Source organism: Peromyscus maniculatus, chromosome 3 (assembly GCF_049852395.1).
Source record: "Peromyscus maniculatus bairdii isolate BWxNUB_F1_BW_parent chromosome 3, HU_Pman_BW_mat_3.1, whole genome shotgun sequence".
Classification (NCBI taxonomy): Eukaryota; Metazoa; Chordata; class Mammalia; order Rodentia; family Cricetidae; genus Peromyscus; species Peromyscus maniculatus.
Window position 1 is genome coordinate 48995879 of NC_134854.1, and position 27504 is coordinate 49023382.

At 43.1% G+C, this 27504-nt stretch overlaps 1 protein-coding gene across 1 annotated transcript; it reads right to left on the reverse strand.

Moving 5' to 3' along the window:
- Gstk1 (glutathione S-transferase kappa 1) lies at nt 1-4472 on the reverse strand. The gene is made up of 8 exons (XM_006997152.4): nt 4295-4472; nt 3523-3604; nt 3208-3336; nt 2660-2760; nt 2473-2508; nt 983-1099; nt 532-625; nt 1-237 (listed from the first exon to the last, which is right to left on the reverse strand). Exons 1-8 carry the CDS (start codon nt 4364-4366, stop codon nt 188-190), a joined length of 681 nt encoding a protein of 226 aa, XP_006997214.1. The 5' UTR covers nt 4367-4472; the 3' UTR covers nt 1-187.
- Between the last annotated feature and the right edge of the window lie 23032 nt (nt 4473-27504).

Here is a 27504-nt window from a genome sequence, read left to right on the forward strand (position 1 = left end):
TGTTTTGTCTAGTGGTGTCAGGTTTATTGTCTGGGAATGCAGAACTTAAGGCTTTCCAAAAGGCACTTGTGAGGCACAGAAGTAAAGGCAGCCACCGCTAAGGCGGACTGCTGCTTCAGTCCATAGGGCCACGGCGGAAGTCAGCTTGGTCAAATTGAGAAATCGAAGTTTACTTCCTAAGGCAATCTTAAAGTCTGGAACACTGGGTTGGGGGCACAGGGCCCATCCACTTCTCTCCTAGATAAAGAAAACCACAGATGTCTATACATGGTTCTCAGACATGTTAGCAGCAGGAGACGGTCTCAAAGAGCCATAGGACCTTCCAGGACCTGCTTGCCTTCAAGGCGTAGAAGGCTTCCTTCTCCCCTATGGGGAAGACTTCCCACCCCCATTCACCATGGATCAGCACCACCTATATAAGGCTTCCTTGTTGGAAATACCAGGAACGTCTGTTGTTGTTGTTCTGGTCATCTGATATAATGGATATTGAACTGGGGTCAAAAGCTCAAGAGAATGGAAACCTGAACTTACCCAGGAGGTAAGCTAGCAGTTCCATGCGATCGGAGCCAAATAACATGTAGGTTTTACCGTCCACGTGGGCAACAGTGGTGGGCAGCCCAAAGGCCTAGAGAAAACAGAGTGGGAAGGAAGGTGATAGAGCAGGAGCTCATCAGGCTGAGGCAGAGTGTGCTCGGGTGACACAGAACAAGCAGACAAAACGTTGGCTGAGAGGCATCTTCTCTGCTCTACCTCTGTGCCACATAGCTTCACAGTTTTAGAAACCATCATCTGCCTCCTTGCCTTCCTTGACTAGGCTTAGGGGGAGGAAGGAAGCAGGTGAAGTGCTTCGGGAGAGCTGGGGAGGAGAGCTGGGGAGGACTCACAATGGGGAGAAGGCAGTTGAAAAGGAACATGAGCACCCATGGCGATATTCCTTCTCTACCCGCAGGCTGGGAATGGGGATACACATGGAGTTGCTCACCCCGTATTTGCAGGCTGCCTCAGTGGTCTCCTGGAGCTTGCTCTTCACCTGTGCTGTGCCAATTTTCCCCAGAAGGCTTTGTGCTTGCTCTGTGGACATTCCTGCCTTCTCTGCAGCCTGGGGAGACAAGAAGAACATGCAGCTGTGTCTGCATTTGTGGGAGCAGGAGAAAAGGCTATTCTTGTCCTTCTCTGCCCTCAAGCTTTCTTGGGAAGACCTTTGCAAGCAACAGGTTACCTATCCTAGTCAAGACAAATTGTCTACTTTTCCCAGTGTCTTGAGATAAGTGGGAAAGGCAGAGGGCAAAAAGATGTCATAGTCACAGAAACAGCACTGGAGGGCATCACAGAAACTAGCTAGCCCCACTTCTCCATTTCACGATGAAGGCACAGCAGTCAATGGCCATTTATTACTTGCTTAGAGGCACAGAGTTTGTCAGTAGCAGATTAAATGCCGCACCACCGGAATTCAAGTCCAAAGTGCCTTCTTCCCTGTGTCTTAGAATTCCTAATAGTCTCAGGCTGGGTTCTGAGTCCTGTAGAACTTCCTGAAGATGCTTGGAATGACGTCATTGGTACAGCTACCAGCGTGGCTTCCCGACAGTGAGAGGGCTTCTGATTAGGATGCTTCTTAAAGTTTAGAATTAGTGGCTGTCTACCTGGAATCTCCTGGGGAGCTTTTAAAGCCCCAGTGTGAAGACCGTTCCCTAGATGATGACATCAGCCTTTCTGGGGGTGACACTAGCACTCCTGGTGATGTCAGTGTACAGCCCAGGTTGAGAAGCTACAACTTGACCTATAAGCCGCTGTCTCTGACAGTTAAATGAGAGAGCTGTTGAACAACAGGGGGATGGATAAGCCACTGAGAGAAGTGGGTTATTAGAAAGATTTGTTAAATATTAAGTAAAAGCAGGCTAAAATTATGCATACACACAAATGTTTTTAGGAACTAGATATAGACACTAGAGGATAAACTAGCCATTCTTTGCATATCTAGCTTAGGAGTGATTTGATTCTCATATATTAAGAGATTATGTGTCAACTATCATCCATATACAGGAGGGAAAGATCATTTTGAGTTTCTTGACTTCATCCCAAAGAACATGTGACTTTTAAAGGCCCATCCCTGTCTGGCATGCACTTCCATTTATTTCTCACTGAGCATCTGTTTAATTCTCACTTGTCAGTTATCTTTTTGTCTGCAGAAAGTCTCCTGCCTGGTAATAGGAATATATTAGAGAAGTTCGTGTTGGAAGTTTCTGGAGGCCAGGGATTGAACTCAGGCCTCAAGCAGATTAAGTATGCACTCTCCAACTGAGTTACAACCCTAGCCCATGGAACATTCTTTAAAGAACCTTCTCAATTCCATCCAACTTGATAGTCATTTGTCCCCCCAGACACAGACATTTCTTTCTAAGTCATTAAGAGTCTTTTATGTTCTCAGATTTCCTGTAACCTTAGTAGGGGGTGGGGTCCAGTTCAGCCACTCACAGCTAGGATGCTCTGGGACTCCGTGATGTCTTCATCCTAAGGAGAAGAGAACACTTAGCAGGAAGGAGCTAGCAGAGAGAGGGGTATGACAGGAGGATTCTATCTCTGGAAATTGCCCTGGGAAGAAGGGTCAGAATGTCACCTAGCTGCCCGTCCCTTCCCTCCAGGATTCAGAGTCCAGCCTTACTCGAGACCAAACACGCATCCATAGCTCTCTGGACACCTTCTCCAGCATCTCTGGTTGCTCCATGCTCACAGAGGTGAGGAAGCGCATGGCATTTAAACTCCCTGTGGGGCAGAGGCACATAAAGCTAAGATTCCTATTCCTTGTGTCCTGATAGAGGACCAGCTCATCCTTACTTCTGACACCAACCCCCTTGCACCTCCTCCCCCAGGCTCAATCACCTGCAGTCTTTAATCCCAGTCTCTCATTATGGACTCACTATGCTCAGCCCTTGTTTCTGCCCATCCCCCACTTTTGGGTAGCTGATTCTGGGTCCCCCACACAATTTACTTACTGATGTCCTAAGAAAGTCCCAACTGTTCTGTTCTCCACTAGATTCACCAACCTCTTCTGACCTCTATTATTTACTTACTTATTTATTTTATTTCTATTTCTTCTGGTACTGGAGTTAAAGAGAGTTGTGAGCCACTGTGTGAGTGCTGGAAACCAAACTGGGTCCTCTGGAAGAGCAGCCAGTGCTCTTAACTGCTGAGCTCCAAACCCCTCCGTACCTTTCTTAAGAATCACATTGAAGAAATCCTTGGGTATGTTGACGGGAACCTGGAAGTGTTGCCTCAGGAGGGGAATCTCTTTGTTCATGTACTGGCCTTTTCGGGGAACCATAGCTGGTGGTTTGTTTCCTGGCAGTGGAGAGTCAGACAACTGTGAGACAGGACATGAGGGTCTCAGGCTTGGGGAACCCCTCCCGTAGAGGGCTAACTACTAGCTTAGGAGGGCTGAGGTCTGCATACTCAGTGTAGGACAGGGCCCTCGGGCCACAGAAAACAGCCCTCCTTGCCCAGTTGGGAGGACGTCTCCCTGCTTACCACTGTCCTTCATGATCCCAGCGATGAAAGCTGGGCGCAACTTCAGGTTGATGTTCCAGAGGTGTTGGTACCTACATAGGACCTGCAGGTGCAGAGATAAGAAGAAAGGGAGCTTGTGTGGCCTTTGGAGAGGACAGATGGCTCAAGTGGCCTACAGGACTGTCTCCTGTAGTCCACACTGAGCTGCTTGCTTTAAAAGGAAAAAAACTCTCAGCTCTTTGAAACAGATACCACAATTCTTATTCTAGTGTGTGGTTTCCACGCTATAGAGCAGGAGTTCTCAACCTGTGGGTAGTGACCCTTGGTGGGGAGGTTGTCAAACGACCCTTTCCCAGGGGTTGCACATCAGATACACTGCATATCAGATATTTGCATTATGATTCACAACAGTAGCAAAATCACAGTTATGAAGTAGCAATGAAAAAAATTTCATGAGGAACTGTATTAAAGGGTCGCAGCATGAGGAAGGTTGAGAATCGCCACTGTAGAGCATCCTAGCGCCCCTAATTCCCCCCTCTGAACTTGGCTTGTTTCTTTGGAGTTGCCACTGTTCTTCCTAGGGCCCGTAGGAAGAGAATGTTTGACCTTAGGAAATCAGGACCCTACTTAGAGCCACAGTCCGTTTAAAGGCACAAAGTGAACTTCGGCCCAGGAACAGTCTGTACTTGTCCTAACCTTGAGGGCACCGCCAGGAATTTCTGCAACCTGGCGCCCAGTGCCCCGCTCTGCACTCTCCCCGCAGGCCACAGCCCTGGCGGCTTCCCCGCGTCACCTCAAAGCCCAGCCAGGAGTAGGGCGACAGAACGTCGTAGAACAGTTCCAGGGTGCGCGGCGCCGGCCCCATACTGCAGCGGAGGGCGAAAACGAACGTGAAGCTGCTGTCAGCGGAAGAGCCAATTCCAGCCTGCAAACTGCAGATGGAGAACCCTGAAGGCCTAGTGCGCAGCCTCCGGGAGACCCCGCCCCGCGGGGCGGGCCCAGGGGTGTAGCCTGGTCGACCAATGAGGGCGCAAGGGCGACAAGGGCGGGGTCTGAGTTGAAGCGGAAGGTGGGACTTAGAAGAGGCTCTCAGGTGTGTGAGGTCTCTGGGAGGCTCTGGAACTTTAGCTCTCAAGCAAAGAGGCACAAGGATATGAGTTCGGAGGAATGAAGGGACTATAATGATGTAACTATAATTATTATTTCTTGTCGGGTGCATGGCGTTTTAAAGACCGAGGCAGGGTGGAAGTTCTGAATTACATCTTTTCTTGCATTCACTTTCTCAGGGATTAGCACAGTGGCCGGAACGAATCTGACAGTCCACATAGTGGCCTTTCCTTAAGTTCATCCCATACATTACGACACACCTAGGGGGTGTCTGAAATTGCAGATAAATTTTTGTCTATACTTAGGTATCTATGAGGTTTAACTTATAAAATTGACACATTACTGATGAATATTAGAATAACCAGAACATACCATACTAAAAATATGTGCCTTGTTACAATAAAAATGTTACTTGAACACAAGTATTTCAGTACTACAACACTTGGTCTGATAATGGAGGTGACTACTGAAAGAAGGTTGGTAGTGTCTGCAGTGTGGACACACTGAACAAAAGGATGAGTTACATCCCAAGACAGAAGACACAGCAGTTCATCAGCTACTATTATTTATTTATTATTTATTTATTTATTTATTTATTTATTTATTTATTTATTTATTTATTTATTTATTTATTTATTTATATAGCCTTATCTATCCTGGAACTCCCTATGTAGACCAGATTGGCCTTGAATTCACAGAGATTCACTTGCTTCTACCTCCCAAGTGATGGGATTAAAGGCATGCAACACCATGCCTGGCTCCATTGTCATTTATTACTGTGTGTTTGTATAGTGTGTGTGTGTGTGTGTGTGTGTGTGTGTGTGTGTGTGTGTGTGCTCCAGCACACATATGGGGATCAGAATCTTTACATAGGTGACCAGAACTAAACTTAGGTGGCCAGGCTTACACAGTCTGGAAGCAAGCACCTTTACCTGTTGGGTCATCTCACTAGCTCTCCCCACACTATTCTTGAGACAAACAATCAAAAATTTATTGTCTTGTTTCCATTTGCCATTGTTAGACCCTGTTTACTGCAGGGAAATAAAATCATAGGGAGTGAAACTTTGGATAAGGGAGTTACTATTGTAGTCCAAACAGCGCACCTATCATGGCCTAAGGAAGGATATACACAAAGACAGCTTCCAGAATTTATGGCAAGATAGTACAACTTATAGAGTTAATACCTGGTGTGTCAAGTACTTGGTATGTCTGATCCTAAGGTCACTGAGAACAAGCAGCAAAACTTTTAAAAATGGAGGAAATTTTAATGAAATTCTTGAGACAGTGTTAGTAAGACTAGGGGCCTCACTGCTGCAATGATGGCTCGGGAATTTTAGTTTGCAAATAGGTGATAGTAAACTGGGATATTATTTACTACAGTGAGATGTATATATTTTAAATCTCATTTAATGAAATTATCTTGAAAAGTATGTGTTTTGTTAGTGGAGAAGCACATAAGACATTTCATTTCTTATTTGTGTGTTCACAAGGAAACAGTCACATGCTAGTGATCTCAGTACAAAAAGCAAATCTCTCCCTGGCCTGGAAAATGCTAAGTTTAGACTGGAATGCCTCCCAGGGGCCCACTGGCTAAATGCTCTCAGTTCCAAGGTTTGTGCTATTACGATGTAGTGGAAACATCAAGAGGTGGGGCCTGGGGGATTCAGGTCACGGGGGCTGCCATGGTAATCTTCAGTTGTCAACTTGGCACATGTGGGAAGAGGGAATCTCCATTAAAGGATTGCCTTCATTGGACTGCAGGCCTGCCTGGGCTGTATAACAAAGACATCTGGAAGGGAGAGCAAGCCAGGAAGCAGTGTTCCAGGGCCCCTGCTTCAGTTCCTGCCTTGAGCTCCTGTCCTTGGCTTCCCTTGATAATGAACTTATAACTTGTAAGCTGAAATAAACCCTTTCTTCCCCAAGTTGCTTTTGGTCATGGTATTTACCCTAGCAACAGGAAAGTAGCTAGAACAGGGCACATGCCCTTGAAGGGGATTTTAGGACACACAATTTCTACCTTTTTGTCCAATTTGAGAGTCTTGATTATGAAGTGAATGGCTTTGCTCTGTCTAAGGCTACTTCCATGATGTATTGCTTTCATCTAGGTCCAAAAGCAATGGGTCAAACATGAATTGAACCTCCCAAACTGTGAGCCAAAATAAACCTTTTCTTTTTATGAGTGGATTGTCTTAGGCATTTGCTACATTAGTGGAAAGTTGATTAACATAAAAAGGAATATACAAAATAAAATGAGAAATGATGTTATTTCTACCCACCCGTAGATTAAGCCAGTTGATCGAAACCACTGAAATTGAGCAATTATATTTAACACTGATATTATTTTAAATGTATATTATTTTAAAAGCATAGAAATATAATATTTTAAAATTTGATCATTACTTATTTATGTATTTTAAAAATAATTTGGATTAAGAAAAGTTGTCAATATAGTATGAATTTCTGAATAACCTTTGCTCCAGCATCTCTGAACAGGAGGAATACTTCACATAAATAGAGCCTAATGATCAAAACCAGGAAACTAACATTGGCCCATTACTGCTAACCAAAAGGTACATCTTATGTGCATTTCACCAGTTTCCCTACAGACATTCTTTTGTTTTTGTTCCAGGATTCAACCAAGACTGCCACCGTTGACATGATGAAATACAGCTCTTGTTCAGATGAGATTTAGGGATGTTTGTTCTGAGACAAATATGAGTTGCCACGGCCTAGGAACATGGATTTAGGTTTTCTGTAAATGATATGTTCCACTGTGGAAGAGATGAACTTTCGTAGTAGCAGAATAAAAGAAAGTCATAAGCGCTCACATTTACATCTTTACTTATTCATGTGCCTATGTGCTGCACACGTGTGGGTACTTGTGGAAATCAGGGGTCAATATCAGGTACCTTCCTTATTCATTTTCAACATCTAAAAATTTTTGTTTTATTTATTTTTAACTGTGTGCACATGTGTGTGCTTGTGCACATGATTGCAAATGCCCTCTGAGGTCAGAAGCATTGGTTCCTCCTGAAGCTGGCGTTATAGGCAGTCTCCCAGTATTGGTACTAGAACTGAATTTGGGTCTTCTGGAAGAGTAGTGCACTCTGTTAACCCCTGAGTCTTCTCTCCAGACCTTCCTGATCTTATTTTTCAATCAGAGTCTTTCAGGGAACCTAGTGCTCACTGATGATGGGCTGGACTGGCTGGTCAGCAAGCCCCAGGGATCCTTCTGTCTCTGTCTGCCCAGAACTGGGATTGCAGGTGTGCATGACTGCTCCCAGCTTTTCTGTGAGTGCTATGGATCAGATACAGGTTCTTATGTTTCTACAGCAAGCTCTTTACTAACTGTGATCTCTCCCCAGCCACCATCAACACATTTAAAGTTAGAGAAGAGGGGAGAAATTTCTTTAGTAAGATTTCAGATATTAGCTTATAACATTGTTAACATTAAGGCTGGTGGGAGCTAGGAGTCTGATAACACTTTTCTACAAGTTTTCCCTTATAATCACAAACATGTTGAGACAGATATTAAGATTGGTAATAAGTTTTTTTTTTTTTATCACAAGGAGTAACGATAGCTTAGGAAAATTTTGGCTCTAGATCTGTAGCATTCTGACTCTCTAAAAGCAGGAAGTCCTAGGCAGCCAGTCTTCAGGTATTCAATGCAGATGTGGTTTCTTCAGAGCAGTTCAGCTCACACCATGAGATTTAGCTGTCATGTCTCTTCATACCCCTACCTCTGAAAGCTTCTTGATCTTTTCTTGTGTTCCACAATGTTTATTGTTATAAAGTACTGGCCGGCTATTTTGTAGAAGTATCTCTGCTTTAATGTTTATCTGGTGTTTTCTCAGGATTATACTGGGAGTGTTGCTTTTGGGGAAGGGTAATACAGAGCTGAGATGCCCTTCTCCCTGTATCTCACCAAGGAGTACATGATATTAGCATCACAGTAGCACCAGCCTTGATCATTTGGCTAAGGTGAAACTGCTGTTACAGCACCCCCTCGGTTGTAGAATATTAGTTAAAAATGTGTTACATTCGTTTATGCTGTGGAACATTTCTTTAATGATGCACAGTTGTGTTGCATTCTTTTACGTTGCATTTGTTTAACTCTGCAAAGTTGTGTTGCTTTGCTGGTCTAAAACACCTGCCGGGTCTAATAAAGAGCTTATGGCCAATAGGAAGGCAGGAGAAAGGATAGGTGGGGCTGGCAGGCAGAGAGAATAAATAGGAGGAGAAATCTGGGAGGAAAAGATGGAGCAAGAAAGGAAGGAGAGGAGCACAACCGGGGCCAGTCACTCAGCTACACAGCCAGCCACAGAGTAAGAAGTAAAGAAAGGTATATATAATAGAGAAAGATAAAATCCCAGAGGCAAAAGGTAGATGGGATAGTTAAGGTAAGAAAAGCTGGCAAGAAACAAGCCAAGCTAAGGCCTGACATTCACAAGAAAGGATAAGCCTACGTATGATTTATTTGGGAGGGATAAATCCTCCCAAATTGCTACTAAGCACAGCACTGTATGTATTCTGGAGATCAAAATTCAGGTCAACACAATTGCACAGCAAGAACTATAACCACTGAGTCACCTCTACAGACCAGAAGTGAATATGTTTTTGTTGTCCTCCCCCGCCCCCCACTGCCCTGAGTTGGGTGGCAGGCCTCCAAAAGAGCAAAAGAAGTGTAAAGAGTTAAAAAAAAAAACCAACCAATTACACCCCTCCCTGTTCCATATTTCATCACCATTAGTCTGGGAAGCAATCAGTCAGTGTTGCTCACTCTTGAGGAGAGGGTTAAATGCATTAAGTCCACCCCACAGTGGGAAGCATGAGAATTTGAGCATTTACATTAAAATCACTACTGCAACAAATAGATATTTTGGGGCAGTGATTCTGAACCTTCCTAATGCTGTGACCCTTAAATACAGTTCCTCATGTGTGGTTATCCTTAACCAGAAAATTATTTTTGTTGTTATTTCCTAAGTGTAATTGTTCTACTGCTGTGAATCATGATGTAAATATGTTTGGAGACAGAGGTTTGTCAAAGAGGTCATGACCTATAGGTTGAGAACCACTGTTTGGGGAGCGGTACTGAAGCCATGCAACTACCTCATGGCTCATTAAACTTTTGCCACCAATTTTAACATCTGTCAATTGCCTATAGCAATTATGACTATGGTGTTTAAGTAATATTTTTTTGTTTCCCTCATTTCTTTTACATTTATTAATGGGAATTCTTCTGAAACAAGGGTTGTTCCTTCTTCCCATCTGTTATTTATTAAATATGTATTCATATCAGTGTAAACTAATATTTTAAACATAATGTAATTATTAAACATTAATCTAAGTTTCCCTAGTCTCTCTTCATATTCTATTGTTATTAGTTATTATTAAAGTTTGGGCATTATAGATGATACGGGGCAGTGGGGGGGACAACAAAAATATATTCACTCTGGTCTGTAGAGGTGACTCAGTGGTTATAGTTCTTGCTGTGCAATTGTGTTGACCTGAATTTTGATCTCCAGAATACAGACAGTGCTGTGCTTAGTAGCATTCATCTGTGACCCCAGTGTTCCCACTGCAAGATTGGAGGCAGAGACAGGAGAATCACTGGAAGCTCCCTGGCCTGCTAGCTTGGCATACATACTGTTGAATATCAAAAAACCTTGTTTAAACAAGGTAGAAGGCAAAGAGTGACCTCCTCATGTTGAAAGGACCAAGCAGATGCCATAACAGGCTGCTCAGTCTTCTCTTGGAGATCAGCCCTCAATTTCAGTTTCCTGAGACTTGAGCAAGCAGTTTCTGGGAGGGCCATGAACAAAAGACATAGTCCTTGCAGCAGCTCCCTTTCTGCATGTACTCTGACTGCTCAAGGTTCAGCCAGTTGTTTACTGTCTGGGACCCCTCACCAACTTAGAGCTATGTGTATGAGTCAAGGACAGAACCTGGGTCACTGAGTTAGCCCCCACAGTTAGTACATGCTAGGCCAGCCAGCCTCCATGGCAGTTCAAGGACATTGCCTGGGACTTGTCCAGGCCTGCCCAAAAATGATAACTGTAACCTCCAACCAGTAAATTCAAAGGCTACACACTCACACAATCATATAATGCAAAGGCTTGTACCACCCTGTCTGCAGTTTTTCCCTTTAAAAAACCCTCACTCTGAGAGCTCAGGGCCATTCTCCTCCACCCACTGTATTGGAGTGTTAGACACAGACCAAGCCTGGGCTTGCTTGTTATCAATAAATCCCTGTGAGTTTTGCATCAGATATCAGTTCTGTGGTGGGCTTGCTCGGGGAGGGGGGGGATCTCACAACACGGGCACAACAATGTGAGGTGCCCACATTCTCTCTCTCTCTCTCTCTCTCTCTCTCTCTCTCTCTCACACACACACACACACACACACACACACACACACACACACACAGATTAAAAATATATTCGCTTCTATATTCCATCATCTTTACATTGCTGAGAGCAGCACCTGGTATTAAAAGAAATCTTTAGACACCTTGGAGCACTTTTGAGCAAAGAATGCTCCAGGTAGTTCTTAGCATCAGGAGAAGTTCAAAGAGCTCCACTCTGCAATATGGGCAGCCAATATTTACAGACGGAAAAAGCGATTAAGGTTCAGAAATAGCTAGTCATCATGAGGAGTTGGCTGTACTTGGACATTATCTTAATGGTTGACTACCTGTGCTTCATTGAACTCGGCTGCTTATAATTGCATGAAACCCAGCTACATGCTGGGAAACTCAGACTCCTAAGTCTCAGTTTATTTCTTTAATAAATTGGACTGCAGCTCCTTTTAATAGAAACTCAAGATACAGAAACAGTCTTACGCTACTGGAGCCATTGGCTATGTGCTTACTCAGTTTAACCACAGATATCCTTACTGATAAGAGCTGTTGAAACGAAGAGTCAAAGAAAACTATATAAAATGGCCCAAAGGACTCAGTAGAAGAACTAAATATAACAACAGTCACTAGACATTGGAGGAGGGAAAAAAAGGGTGGTGTTTATAACTAGATTCTCGTCTTCTGTATGTAACTCAGAGACACTGATTATAGTTGAACCTTCAATAAAGAGAGCTGTGAATTAACTCTGGAAAAGCTTTCAATAAGGTACCTTTGCAATTTAGTAAAAGATGGATTATTTAATAATGATTTTAGCCTGAGAGATTTTTAGTAAAATATAGTTGGATACATATACTACAGTTAAACTTGGAGCATCAAATAATGAATTGCTTAAGAGGAATGAGCGACATGCCTGAGATAGTTATGGACAAACATCTGATACATATCTGGAATGATAGACAGCATGGCTGGCTAACTGTCATACCAAATGAAGAAGCCTCAAAAGACTGACACATTCAGATGAATACAATTAAAAATGTGTCTGGCAAAACCTAGTGGGTGGGAAAAATGAGTAAATATAATCTGTGTTTATTTCATACTCAATAGTTAATTTTAGTTTTTTCCTAGTATAGAAAGAACCAAAGTTCAGTTCTTTAAATCAAAAGAAACTTAGTGGAAAAATGTGAAAGTGAAAAGAATAAAATATTCATAGAAATGGACATTAGATGACTTTCAAATATTAAAAAAAAATCCTGCTTACACATACATACCAAAATTTCCATTTAAAGCTACACTACAATATTTTTTGCTGTGTAGCTGGCAAAGACCAAGATGTTTGATGACTCACTCTTGGCAAGGATTCATGAAAAGGCATGTTCTTATGTAATAAGTGGGGGTGCACTTTGGTAAAGCTTTGTGGAAGGCAATTTAGTACCATCTTTCTGACTTACAAAAGCACAGACCCTTTGACTTCAGTAGTTTTGAGACTTTATGATAAAACATGACATTTTACATGCAATATGATGTGGTATAAGGTTATTTATGTGTGCACTTATTATTTTTGTCTAGGCATGGTGGTGTATGTCTTTAATCTTCATACTGGTGAGGCAGAGGCTGGTAGATCTCTGAGTTTAAGGTGAGCCTGGTCTACAAAGTGAGTTCCAAGATGGCTAGGGCTACACAGAGAAACCTTGTTTTGAAAAAACAATTTTTCTCCATTTCCTTTTATTTCTGTATCTGTGTTGTATGCCATATGTGTGTGTGTGCATCCTAATTCTGCTCATCTTCCAGTCCCCCCATATCCTCCCCTCACCACTGCATCACTCACCAAAACAAAACAAAACAAAACAAAACAAAGCAAGCAAACAAAAACAGGAACAACAACAACAACAACCCCAGAAAGCAAACCAAATCAAAAACTTTAGCTTCTCCATCTTTCCTGCCTCTCCAACACTACTTCATTTGTCCTGGTGGCATTGCTGTGTGTCACATAGTATATACCCTTTGTTCAGTCAGCTTCATTGCAGTGAGTCACTGGTCTGGTTCAAGGCCTCTGGATTCTGGTACACCACCATCACTGAATCCTCACTGAAACTCCTCTGGGATATCCTGCAGCTGCCTGGAGTCATGGAGATCTGCAGATATCCTTCTACAGGACCAGTCCCTTCCCAAGCTCCATCAGGTCCTAGATGGGGTAGATATTAGGGTGTCCAACCCAAGGCCTGGCTTTGGACCTGGGTGGTAGCTGAGCTAGTCAGTCTGGGCCACTGGGGCAGACTGAATAATGTTTGTTAAGATGCTATTTGGGCACTTGTGATTGGTCAGATCAAAGATGATGCTCTATAGACACTCACAGCTGTGGTTTGCCCCCTGTCCAGCATGGGAAGCACCTCAGGCTAGACTCTGGAGCTGGGCACAGTCAGTGCTTGATGAACATTAGGAATGTATGGAGCCACATTCTTTGCTAAAGACATGAACTTATCTCCCCTCTGAGGTTATTTATTATAACACTGTTTGTTGTAATAGCAGCATATTGTGAACTGTCAAAATGATCATTAGTATGGTTTCAATTTAATGATCAACATTTAAAATATTTTGAAAGTTTGAAAATAATTTAGAAGCTCTTTTTAAGATTTTTAAAGAACATATTTTGTGTATATGAGTGTTTGCCATGCCTCATGCTCTAGGAGACCAGAAGAGGGCACTGGATGCCCTGAAACTAGCGTTATGGACGATTATGAGCTGCCACATGGGTACTGAGAACTGAAGCCAGGTTTCCTGCAAATGCTCTTAACTACTGGGCTATTTCTCCAGCGCCTAGAAGATCTTTTTATATAGCTTTGGGATTAAGTCATGCACACAAATCTGTTATATTAATCTGTGAAAAGGTTGAAGTATCAAGCAGTATATATTATCATTTTAAAATACTGACACACTCTATGTGAATAGACAAATACATATAAGTGCTACTATAGCCTCAAACTGGCTACGTAGCTCAGGCTGTGTTGGACTCATGATTTTTCTGCCTCAACCACTCAAGCACTGTATTTCCAGGTATGTTACATCCAGCCGAGCTGTAGATGCTTTTATTCTCCCTCACCCTCAGGCATTGCTCAGCAACATGAAGCTTATCAGTGGCTACACTTGGGGACTGGCAGGTTTGTAAGTCATCACTTCTATACATATGCTTCTTCATGCTGCTGAGTAAAGACACAGAAAACCGAGAAAATCATCTGTTTTTGAGGAGCGCAGCTATCTAGCTGACAGGGTAGGAGAGAGCTGTTGCTGTGTATAACACTTAATATTTGTGTGCTTTTGAAAAAAATGAGAGTATGTAATACACCCAGAAAGAAAGCCAAGGTTAAAGGAAGGAAGCAGAGAGGAGTGGGGGGTCTAACAAAAAAGGACTGAAGTAGGAAGAAAGAAAGACAAATGAATAAAGAAAGGCTCATCCTTAGAAACTCATGTAAGTAGCACAGGGAGCTAGGACACAGTTACCATTGATGGGGCACAGCACAGCTTATATATTTTACTTTGATTTAAGGAAAATTCCACCGATGAAAGCTGTGCAGCAACATGTGGGAAACAGCGTTGGGATGTAATGTTTGCCAAGATGCAGCTGAGTATTTACATCACGGGTTCTTGAAGCCTGACATTTTCCTAGGGACTTAGCGAGGGTGCTGCAGTATTCCGTGTGCTGGCTTTCTCACTTTGCAGCCACACCAGAATGTGGGACAGTGAGCTGATGTTGTTACAGCTCTACCCTGGTATATACCACACTCTGCAGTCAAAGACAGAAACTATGGCAATGTAGGGAACGTTGGATATGATTAATAACAGGCATCCCCATCTCAGAGCTCATCAGGACACACCAAGGTGCTAACACCGAAGCTGAGAATAGTAAGTATATGCTGACGTGCCTTTGTAAAACATGTGTTCACATGGACAAAGACAGGAAAAAGAAACTAGCTGTGTTAGGGAGCATGTAGAATTTTCTTAATTTCTTAAACTTTTAAAAAATACCTTCCTCACCCCCTTCTTCCTTTCCTCTTTTCTTCTAATTTTTCCCTCCTTCTCTCCCTTTCTCTTTTGTTAAACAGCTTTATTGCATTATAGCCGACATATGGAAGCTACACATGATTAAGCATGTAGCTTCTAAGTTTCCACGTGTGTGTACATCCATGAAACTCTTCCTGCCATCAGGACAGTGACCATTTGACCCTCCCACAAAGTTCTCTTAGGATCCTTTGCAATCGTGCCCTCCACCCCTTCCTGCTTCCCCTCGCCACACCAATCTGTTCTTATTTATGGTAGTTTACTCTACATATAAATTTCTTTTTTCTCTTTATTTATTCTACGTGTCTTTTACATCACATATCTTGGTCCCATTCATTTCCCTGCCCCTTTGTATCTGCCCTCCACTCCTGTACCCCTCCCCCAAATAACACAAAATTTAAGAGAAGAAAAGGAAAAAAAATAAGAAGGGGAAAAAATTAAAAAAAATCTCATCACGGAAGCTGCAGTGTGACACAGCGAGTCACTCAGTAAACTCCTTTGTTCATGTATCTTTACTTGCAAGTGCTCATTGCAGAGTCATTGGTGTGGTTCGAGGCCTCTGGTTTCGGTTACACTATCCAGGCTGGGCTCTCACTGGGCCTCTTCTTGGATATCCTGTTGTTGTCCTGTGTTATGGAGATCCTGTAGTTTTGGTCTGCAGGTCAGGTCCCTTCATGTGCTCCAGCAGATCATAGATAGGGTGGATGTTGGAGCAGGTCAAGTCATAACCCTGGTTCTGGGCCTAGTCCACTGCAGGGTTGGTTTACCTGACAGTTTCTCCCCTGTCCTCACCACCAGAGTGAGTTCTCTGGCATTGCCCTGGGCTAATTAACCTCTTGCAGCAGTGAGTGAGGGGTGAGATCAGTTCTCTTGCTATCATGCCCTCAGGGTCTGCCCTCCCACACCTACATCATTGGGCCAGCTCTATTGTGTTACCCCTGTGAGGTACAGGGGATACTCTCCCAAGTACTGCAGCTGGTGAGAGTCAGGGACAGCTCTCCCACTCTTAAGACCCCATAGCCAGCTCTTTCACCTGGATGGGTGGGGGTTGGGAAGGAGGGCATCTTTCCTCCACCCATGTTGCCACATATCAGATGAGTAATGGGGACAGTCCTCCTTTGCTTACAACCTTGGGGTTGGGTCACCCTTACCTCCAACTACCCAGGCAGCTCTACTGTGCTGTCTAGGTAAGGAGCAGGGCCCACTTTTCTGAGTGTTGCAGCTGGTGAGGGGGAGGGTCTGTTGTAGGCAGTGAGGGGTAAAGGGGGCATCTCTTCCCCACCCAGACCACCTCATGACAGACTAGTAGTGGAGGCAGCTCTCCTATGTTCACAACTTTGGGGCTGGCTCACCCACACCTTTGCCAACAAGGTCAGCTCTTTTATGTTACCCAGGTGAGGTGCAGGGCCTGCTCTCCCAAGTGTTGCAGCTGATATGGGGCAGGGCCAGCTCTCCCACTCTTGAAACCTCAGGGCCAGTTCTCCTACCTGCCTCAGGGGTTGATGGGTAGAGGATGAAGTGGAAGAGGAAGGAGAGCAACTCTCCCTGACCTATGCTACCACAAAACAGATGGGTGATGGGGACAACTCTCCTGTGCTCAGTACATCGGGGCTGGCTCACCCACACCTCTGCCAGGTGCACTTTACAAGCATCACCCGGATCCAGTTCTACAACATTACTACCATCCCCAAAACTTACTCTGTGCTAGTTTGTATTCAGTCGCACTCCCAGCCCAGCCTCAGCAAGCTGCTCTCTGCTTTCTGTCAGTATAGATTTGTCTTTGTGACTTTGCACACAGATGTCAGATCATATATAGTCTTTTATACTTGGCTTCGTTTGCTTAGTTGGCATGCTGTTGAGGTGTGATCATGTTGTAGCATGTGTCAGTGGTGTTTTACTCTCTACTGTCAAAAATGTATGGATGCCTCACATTTTGCTTATTTTCAGTGACTGGGTTGTGTCCAGATACTGGACATTAGGAATAATGCTGCTGTGAATATTTGGATCCAGCCTTGGTGGAGTCATACATTTGTATTTCTTCTGAGTGGATATCTGAAAGTGTAATCACGAAGTCCAATGATAAGTGTGTTTAGATTTTTAAGAAACCAACAAACTTCTAAAACAGCTGTTCAGGTAGTGTCGTGGTTTTAATGAGGATGATCCCCATAAGCATGTGTGTTTAAATACTCGGTCCCCAGTTACCAGAACTATCTGGGAAGGATTAAGAGGCATGGTCTATTGAAGGAGGTATGATAATGAGGCTTCAAATGCCTCCTATCATCTCCACTGTGCTCTCTCTGCTTCCTGTTTGTGCTTTAAGATGTGAGCTCCCAACTGCTGCTACATCACCATGCCTACCTGCTTGCTGCCATCTTCCTTGCCATGATGCTGTCCCTTTGGAACCACAAGCCCCAATAACTCCTTCCTTCTAAGGGTTGCTTTGGTCATGGTGTTTTATCAGAGCAATAAAAAAACAAAAACAAACCAACACAAACTCTGAAAACAGGGGAGTATTATCACTACTGTCATCTCTATTGTATTAGTGTATGCAGAAATTTGTACACGACCATAAATCCTGTAGGATCTGGAGATGGCAACTGCAGCTTTGCCATCCCAAGCCTGCCTCTGCTGTCTCTGCACAGAACATTGGTGATGACTGCCTCTGGAGCTGCTGACAGTTTTCGAGAATAAACCTTGCCTACACCCCCTGTCTGAACTTTGTCTCAGCAATGTTAGAGAATATGCTGTTCAGTTCTGTCCATAGGGAGTGGACAGAATCCCTGTGCTGTTATTTTTCATCTTTGCTTGTAAAGTGGATCCATAAGTAAATTACAGGAGGCTGAAGCATTTTCGTTTTTGTGCTCCTTCCATGAGAAATGTGAAAGAGCCTTGGTAGTGTTTTCAGCTGGGATTTGTAAGCCCCCCCTGCCCCCCACCAGTGAAAAATCCCTGTTCTTGGAACAAGATCCATCTTCTTAGGATGAAATAACATCCAAGCTACTGATTTAGTCTTTGTGCCTGCTGGATTTCTTTCTAACACAGCAGCTGGTAGCCTGCAGTACACACGCCAGTGATGGTGTGTGGGCTGCCAAGGACTCAGGAGCCAATTGCTCAAAGGACCCTTTGCCTCTGGCTATTAGTTGCTTCCTTCTGATTTTAAAGGTTGCCATCATCGTCTGCCTCTACCGCTTTCACGATCTGATATGACCACCATGCTCTGCATTTTTCACTTCGTTGAGGATTATGAAAGAATGTAGAGAGCCGCCTTCTCCATATTCTGACTAGAGTGGGAGGAAGTGTCATCAGGACTCGAGGTGAACATATTCATGATTGGTTGAAGGCATGCTGGGTGTGGTTCCTCAGGCTATGACTACCTTTAGAGAAGGCTGACCAGAGCTGAGGCTGACCAGAACTGAGGCTGTGGTGAGGCTTTACAGGACTCTCTGAGTTCTAGTGCTACATTCACAGGGCCAGGTTGTCTTCTAGGTGATGCTGCCCTGGAAATGCAATTTACTAAAAATACAGACATAGCCATGATCCTGACTTGCTTCCCAAATCTTAGGCCTTGAATCACGCCTTTCCGAAGATCCTTGTTTTCCAGAATGCTGTTGCAAACCTACGGACTAGGCACAGGTGTTGTGTTATCTGTGCATTCTCTTATCACAGGCCTTACTATGTTATAATGTAAGACTGGCTTCTCTCAGACTGTATAGCCTAGCTTGGCTTCATATTAATAATCTGATGATGATGGGTGAGTTCTGGGATTACACAGGGTACTGTCACACTTGGCCATCCTCCCCCTCCCCCCCCCCTTTTTTTTTTTATAAAGATCTTATTTTTCTCTTCATTCTTGATCCCCCTGCTTATATTATTGTAATAAAACTTGGCATGTTAAAGCCAGACACGTTAAAAATTAGTTCTTTGGGAGTTTGGTACCATATGCTTTGATCATATTCATCTTCCCCCAAACTTTTCTCAGGTCCACACCCCCTTCCTTCTCCATCCAACTTTGTGTCCTTAATAAAGAAAAACAAAACCTTCAAGGCACTCTTGTGCTGCCCAAATATTCTTGTCTTTGTGGTCCTCCTTCCATTCATAGTCAACTTACCAGGGGCTGCAATACACTCTTACAGAAAACACTTTCCTTCTCCCAGCAGCTAACAATTGCCAACACCCCCTGCCCCCCACCCAGCAGCTAGGCACTTCTTGATTACTCAATTGTAACTTTTTTTTACAGTTACAATTTACAGTAACTCAATTGTGCCTTACTGCAATTCCCTAGAAGAGTTACAGTGATAAGCTCCTCCCCCTTTTTTTAAGTTAAAGAAACAGATTTAGGAAAAAGTTACAGATTTTTCACCCCCAAGGTGACAGAGCAAGTTGGCCGAGGCAGAGCTTGAACTCAAGTGTGCCCTGCTCTAAGAGCCATGCTGTGTTATCCTATGCTCTGCGTGCTTGTGTGTGTGTGTGTGTGTGTGTGTGTGTGTGTGTGTCTAGATGCACAAGCTGTTATGGTTGATGTTAACCTTGGGCATAAGTATTACCTTTTTTAATGTATGGTATCATTTTACATGTGATATGTTTTTTCATAACTGTAAATGGCATTGTACTACAGGTCTTGATTGTCCTCTTACGTCCCTCTCTCAGTGCTGTCTACGTGGCTACCAACCCACCAAGTTAATTGTTTCTGACTCCTACACACTTTACCCTGGCTATCCACCACGCCCCATTGACCCATTCTCCCATTGGGAGGTTTCAACTCATGACATCAACGACACAAGATCTTATCTGTACGTCTTTAGGAACCAGTGCCAACACTTCTCCTGGAAACGTTCTCAGGGGTGTATCTCTGAGTCAAAGGGCGTATGAGTACTTTATTTCAGCAGGCGTGCAAGGTCTATCCAGAATGATAGTGCAGTTTGGCACTCCAGCCAGCAGCAGGAAGAATCCCTCCTTTCACATAATTTTTTGTTGTTTTGAGGAATGTCGAATGCTGTGATAGACTCCCAACCCCTTATCCATTGAAGATACTTTTGAAGACCCCTTGGGGATCTTTGCCACTAAAGATGGTGCCGAACTTTCTACATACTATGTTTTTCCTATGGTAAAGTTTAATATGTAAATGTGGCAAGTAAGAGGTTAACAACTATTAATGATGAAATAAGGAGAATTGTAACTGTGATGTGATATAAGTTATGTGAATGTGGTCTCTCTTAAAAATGGTCCAGCACTCACCTTTCTTCTTGTTGACTGTGGGTAACTGAAGCTGCAGAAACTGAAGCTCTGGATACATAGAGGCAGCTAAATCTTACTGTTGTTGATTTTTTTCTTTTTCTTTTTGAGACAGAAGCCGGGCAGTGGTGGCACACACCTTTAATCCCAGCACTCAGGAGGCTGTGTAGCAGTCAGTCTTGGTTGTCCTGGAACTCACTTTGTAGACCAGGCTGGCCTCGAACTCACAGAGATCTGCCTCTGCCTCCCAAGTGCTGGGATTAAGGTGTGTGCCACCACTGCTCAGATTATTGTTGTTTTATAGGTATATTTCTGGTTATTAATAAGCATGGATGCCTCTTCTATACACCAGTCCATAGGAGTCACACTGTCTGTTGGTGTTGTGTGTGAGTGCACACATATACATGTGCATTCCCTTGTACAATCTAGCTAATTGTTTCTTGTTTTTAAAAATATAGCTAGTGAACCTGGCTGTCACTCATGTCTTACTGAATGGAAATCCAATCAGTCTTTGCCTTGTGATTATAGCTTTTGGAATGTTCTTTAAAAATCCACCCCCAACTTTTTGGCCATAAGGTTATTGTTATTATCTAGTTGTTTTATAATTTTATTATTATTTCTAATTAATTCTAATATTTTTTGAGTCAGAGTCTCGTGTAATCCTGGCTGGCTTCAAACTCACTGTGTAGTTGAAGATGATCCTCCTGTCTCCACTTCACGAGTGCTGGGCTTACAGGTCTGCCCCTCCATGCCTAGTTTTATGCAATACTGGGCAATAAATACAAAGCCTTCTTCATAGTGAAGCACTTTCCCGATGGAGCTATAGCCTCAGTTTGGTTTTATAGCTTTAAATGCTTTCTTTGGGATTTTTTATCCATGTGAACTTGCCTGTGAATGAAATCAAAGCACCAGGCCATACTTTGTCTCTCTACAAACTCTGACTTTCTTGTAGAGTACCTTTAATAACCTGCCTTTAGACATCATTCACATTTGTCATGTTTCCAAGAGCAAATGAATCTGCTTTTGCTGTAATTTCTGATGCTTACTTTGTAACTTAGTTTGCCTCAGTGTCTGCTAGAGGTATTTTTTCCTTTCTACCTTTACTACTTTTTTTTCTTAAATTGAAAACTTTTCATACTCTATATTCTGATCAGTTTTCCCTCCCCCAACCCCTCCCAGGTCCCCCCTACTTTCCCACTCACCCAACTCCATTATCTTTCTTTCCCTTTAGAAAACAAACAAAAACAAACAAGTCCCAATTAAAAAAAAAGAAAGAAAGAAAAGGAAAAAAAAACCCAAGAAACACACACAGGAAAAAAATAACCCATAAAAACACAAAATCAAAAACCATAATATACAAGCAAAAGGCCAGTAAGACAAAAACCAACCAACCAAACAAACAAAAAACAAAAAACCTAAACAAAGAAATATGAGACTAAAAACCTTTTCACAGAAACATTTGTTCATTTCATATTGTCCATCTATTGATGGGTATGAGGCCTTCCTTAAGTGTGGTTTGTATACACAGTGAGACTCTGTTGGAGAAAACTAATTTTTCCTTTGTAAGTGGTTGTCATTTGGACATAGCTTATTGGTTAGGAATGGGCGCTTATGTCCACTTCCCCTCTCAGCACAGGAGGATGATTTGTTGATGTAAATTCCTTGTTTCTCCATGATATTTGATTGCTTTTACCTCCTCTGTCTGTGGGGTGCCTGGCCTGTGTCTGATACTAACTACATCTGGTTCACGATATTGCTCTACCAGTATCCATAAAACTATTTGAATTGATTAATGATCTCCTTTCATTGATTAGGTGGGAAATGTAATAATGGAGGTCAGAATTTAAGCCACCTTGTCTTCTCTTGAGGGAGAGGGACAGCAAAGGCCATGAAGTTGATCCCTCCAGAGACTGCTGTGGCTTTGGTTAGATAGAGTTCTTCCTACAGCTCACTGGGGAATGGTCATTCCCAGTGGGAACTAGCTTCTGCATGGGGCTTGCGAGATGGCCACGCACAAGGGCCGGTATCTCCGGTCTCCAGGAGAATTTCAAGGGAAAACATGAAAATTTTCATAACAAAAAGTTTACAGAGAGGAAAATAAACTCCGTCAATTTAATTCATATATTTGAATTGTGGTTTGTTGAATGTTGAATTGGAAACAGGTATAGAAAAAAGATTTATGCTAAAGAAATGACTCGGTCGCCATCTAGTGGCCCGACACCCAAAAGTCACCATGTTAGGCATTGTAAGAAAGCTTCCAAGTAAAATCAATACTCATCCCTAAAATGAGTTATCACTCTATTTAACGATGAGGAAACAGAGTCTTAGGGGAGCTGAGCACTTTGCCAACACCACAAATATAATGCTGTACTCAATAAAACTGCATCTCTGGAGTTTCTGTTGCAACATTTGCAAGGAAGATCATCTTCCAGAACCATCCTGTTGGTAGTTTGAATCCTGCCACATTTTGGTGCAGTTCAGCCTACACATCAAAGACTGATTTTGGGTCCCTGCTCATTTTCATAGGAAGTAGAAATTTATGTGAAGTCAAAGAACCCATAAAAACTTTTAGCATTAGAGACCCAAGAAATATTTGAAAAGTATAGTTACCTCTCTCAAAAACCTTCACTGGTCAGTTCTGGCAAAATGTTTGATGGGAGCTGTAACAAAATACCCGAGACTTGACAATGTAAGGGAGGAGAGAATTATTTTGGTGTACAATTTCAGCAGCTTCTGTTGATGGTCACTTGGATCCATCACTGTGGGCCTGTGTGGTGGCAGAGTGTTGTGGTCGGGAGGGACTCGTGGAGAAGAGCTCCTCAGTACATTGTGATTACTAGGAGGGAGAGTTAGAAGGGTGGAAAAGGGGTGTGGGAAAGACCAGGGTCCCACATACCCTTCAAGAACATAACTTCCCCACCTACGGATGTACTTCTTCCAGCCAAGGTCCTTCTGATCCATTCAACAATGAACTTAGCAGTGCATTCATCCATTGAGCCAATAATCTCTCAGTTCTGCCATGATCTGGGAATAAAGCTGTTAACACCTAAGCCTTCCATGGGACCCTTCAGACCCCAAATGACCCTTATCAAGGCTAAGTAGTGGCTACACAGGGATGATGTCATATCTCTTCTACTCTTCTGTGAGACTGAAAATTTCCAAAATCAAAACTATAAAGGGAGCCAATCCATCAAGCTCTTTAAATGATTATATTTGCTACGGTGCATGAAGAAAACACCCAGGTCTGTCAAGAAAAGACTGACTTGAGACGCAACAAGGGGCTTCCCCCCCTCCCCCATGCCATGGACACATCTATGGCAATCAGAAGTCTCTGGAGGATTTTAAGTAGGTGGTATGAGTGTGTGCAAGCATGTGTGTGCTCAGGCATATGTAGTTCAAGGGCACAAGGTTTCACATGTCTCTTGCTCACAAAGTAATGACGTTAGAATAAACAACGTAGCTGTAGTTCAAAGGTCGTTATTGAAAGCCGTGCTTCAGTGGTTTGGGTGGTGCTAGGGTGACCAACTCTCTTGGTTTGTCTAGGGGAAGGGTTTTCTGATGAATGCCCTTAGGCGTGGCTGAACTGTGCAATGACTGAGGCCCTGGGCTAAGGCTGGGTAAATGAAAGATGACCTAATCTTCCAAGGAGAAAGTGAATGATTTCCTTTGGTCAGAGGCTGCATGAGGTGGCATAGAGAATAGTTCTAGCCCACATAGTCACCTGTGTTTTCAGCTTGGACTTTGGAGCTCATTTACTGATATGTGGGGACTGATTTCCTAGGCTCTAGAGGGTTGCCCTATTACAGATACTTAGAGACATGAAAAGCCATCTGGCTTATCTCTTGTGACTAAATACTTTATAGTCTGTGCTTCCCTTGGACTCTGTCTATTACTTATTGGTTTCTGAGGTATTTTTCTGGGCCTTTGAATGCAAAGACAAACACACTTTTTTTTCCCACTGAATGAGCAAGTATGGTGTGTGTGGTGGTCCTCCACTATGGAGCACAATGAGAAAGAAAGGGGGCTTGTGTGGTTCTTGGTCTTTTCTAAGAGAAATATTGCTGCCTTTTTTCCTGTGAACATTTCTGTCACTTGTGATCCCTGCTGCAATCGGGACCTCAGTGTATCATCCACAAAATGGTTTGAATAAACCAAAGATTCATTTTCATTCAAAGGCTCTAAACAAAAGATGCAAATAGTCGTTTTCTCTAGGGAGGCAGGGCGTAAGAGGACCCTTTTCTGATTTGCAGCATCTTCTCTAATGTGGGTCTTTGAAGATGCTCAGTGGAAAATTCCCATGTCTTCCAGCCTTGATCTCTGCTAACTGACCTATTGAGATCAAGAGATTTTCTCCATGTTCTCCCCTTCCTCTGGTAAAAGAGCAAAAGGGAGGAAGGCGAAGATTTAGAAAACATTTATATTTTGCAGGGTAGAAGTTTTAATTGTGGTCATTTGAGGCTTACTTTACATTTCTGACTCCACCCACAGTGTACAGACTCTCCCTACCCTACTCACACACAGAGTATTTTCCAGATATAATTTAGTCAGTCTTCCCATCTCAGACAGTTCACTCATATAGGAATCAAGTTTTATTAGCTTAATCTTTGAATTTCTGAACATATATTCATTTGAATGAATACATGCATCAGTCTTCATATGTTGCTTTCTAGTATATTATACACTTACAATTACCTTTGAGCCTCACAGCTCTGGAAGTGGATATTATGATTATCTCTATTTTCCAGACGGGGAAACAGGTTCAGAGTATCCATGATCACCATAGCAGAAATCCAAGTCTAAAGCTTTGACATCAAAGAGTATGTTTTTCACATAGTCCACTAGGACTCTCAACCTCACACATCATCATATAATACACTAGCCTGTTACTTCGTCATGGAAAGAACACAAAACAAAAGCTTTGCCATGCAGGGTCAGACACAGGAAGAGAAATCGTCTGGCCTGAGGTTCAGCGTAGCGTGGATAGTTGGCAAAGATGTGACGATTTGAAAGTTGCAGACGATGCCTTCAGATACTCTGAGACTGAAGCTGTGGACCTCTTCTTGTTTGTTACTGTTGAGTGAGTGGCTTCAGAGTGTCTTTCAAAGCATTAGGCCCTGTGCCGGCCCTTAACACCCTTCATAGTGGAAACTGAAACTAGATGTTTTATTCTTACAAAGAACTGGAGGGCTAGGTTTTTTAAAAGACAATCTTTTGTATCCTCTTCAGGCTTCATACTTGCTGTTTAGCTGAGGATGACCTTGAGCTTCTGGTCCTCCAGCCTGTTGCTTTCAAGTGATGGGATTACAGGCTTGGGCTACATGCCTGGTTTATGCATGCTAGAGTGTGGTTCTCTCCTTTCACTATGTGAATCCCAGGAATTGAATTTAGGTCATTCTTTACCTGATGAGCCACCTCACCAGCCCTAATTTTATTTTTCACATTGATTGATATTGATTGATTGATTGTATATGTATGGGTGTGGGGTAGTGTGTGTGTGTGTATGTATGTGTGCTCAAATGTAAGTATGTCACAGAGCATGTGTGGAGGTCGGAGGACAGCTTGGGAGTTGGTTCTCTCTGTAGGGTTGTGTCTGAAAGGTTTAAAAAGGAATGGGAACGAGCTGGAGAAATAAAAAGCGATAAAGTACTGGGAAAACTGAATGGCAAAGGTTGTTACTCTGTGCATTGGTGATTTGCAGTGCAAACGGGCTGCCACGAAGGATCTACAGCTGCGGCTTGGGAGAAATCTGAACTCCTCCTCTCCTCCCCCTCCTCTTTGTACAGGCCAGGCACTAAGAATATATTTTACATTTTTTTTCCCGAAGACAATGTTTCTCTGAGTAGCCCTGGGCTGTCCTGTAATAGACTAGTCTAGCCTCAAATTCAGAAATCCGCCTATCTCTGCCTCCCCAGTGCTGACTTTAAAGGCATGTACCATCATACCTGGCATTGCTTTACATTCTTAATGGTTAAACAAACTCAAGAGCAGGATAGTATTTCCTGACATTTGAAAAGGATATGAAATTCAAATTTTAGTGTCCATAAATAAAATTGTGTTGGAGCATAGCCACACCCATTCTTTTAAACATTGTCTCTGACAGTTTTTTTTTCACTCCCTCATGAGTCGAGTCCCTGTGACAGATTTTTTTTTTTTTTTTTTTTTTGTGCCTCACAGAAATTAAAGCATCTACTGTTAGGCTTTTGGCAGAAAAGCTTGCTGACCCCTGACCTAGTGCCCTATTTTGTTCAAATCAACACTGAAACAGTTCCTAGGCAGTTAAAACTGGAATGCTTGCTGCCTGGCAACCATTTCTCTTCTTGCCCAGTGGAGATGCAGGGGTTGAAGGCTTTAGGGCATCTGCCTTCCATTTTTCACTTTCCACCCAAGTAGAACAAACTACTACTGAACTTGTGCTCACATTCTGTTCCCAAGTCTGAGAAGTGTCCAGGCCCGGTGCTCCATGTGTCCAACTGGGTCTGAGTGGGCTCTGGACATTGTGAGTTTAGCGGTGGATGTTATGATTTATAGAGGCTCAGAGATAGAGTCACAAGCCAATATCCCACACTAATAAGAGCAGAGCCAGGACTTGGACATGGTTTCCTGCCTGTAGGGGATACAAAGGGTGGGTGTGCCACTGTACAAGAGGTCCCAGAAGATTTCCTATTGACTTTCCACTCTGGGGTTCTTCTCTGCAACCTGGCTTACTGCAGAGTCACACCCAAGCCCAGAGAACCATAGACTCTCTTCGCTTTATATCACTTTTTTGAAAAAGTTTTATTATGTTTATGTGTATGAATGTTTGCCTGCATGGATGTATGTGTATCATGCGTGTACCTGATGTCCAGAGAGGCCAGAAGAGGGTTTCAGATTCTCTTGGACCAGAGTTACAGAGGGTTGTGAGAACTGAACTTGAGTCCTCTGCAAGAACAGCAATTGCTCTTAACTACTGAACCTCTTCTCTCCATCCCTTTTTTGCATCACTTAAAATTCTCTCTCTCTCTCTCTCTCTCTCTCTCTCTCTCTCTCTCTCTCTCTCTCTCTCTCTCTCTCTCTTCCTGATGCAACTTGAGAGAGTGAGCATTCATAAAACATTATGTATGTGTTAGGGTAGGCAGATCATCCCACAAAAGATCACCACTCACGTATGCAAAAGCAAGAGCGTTTATTTCTTGAGAGAAGAATTCCTGCATGCAGGGGTCAGTCACACAACAAAATGGTGACAACCCCCCAAGAAGCTCACAGGCTTCTTTTAT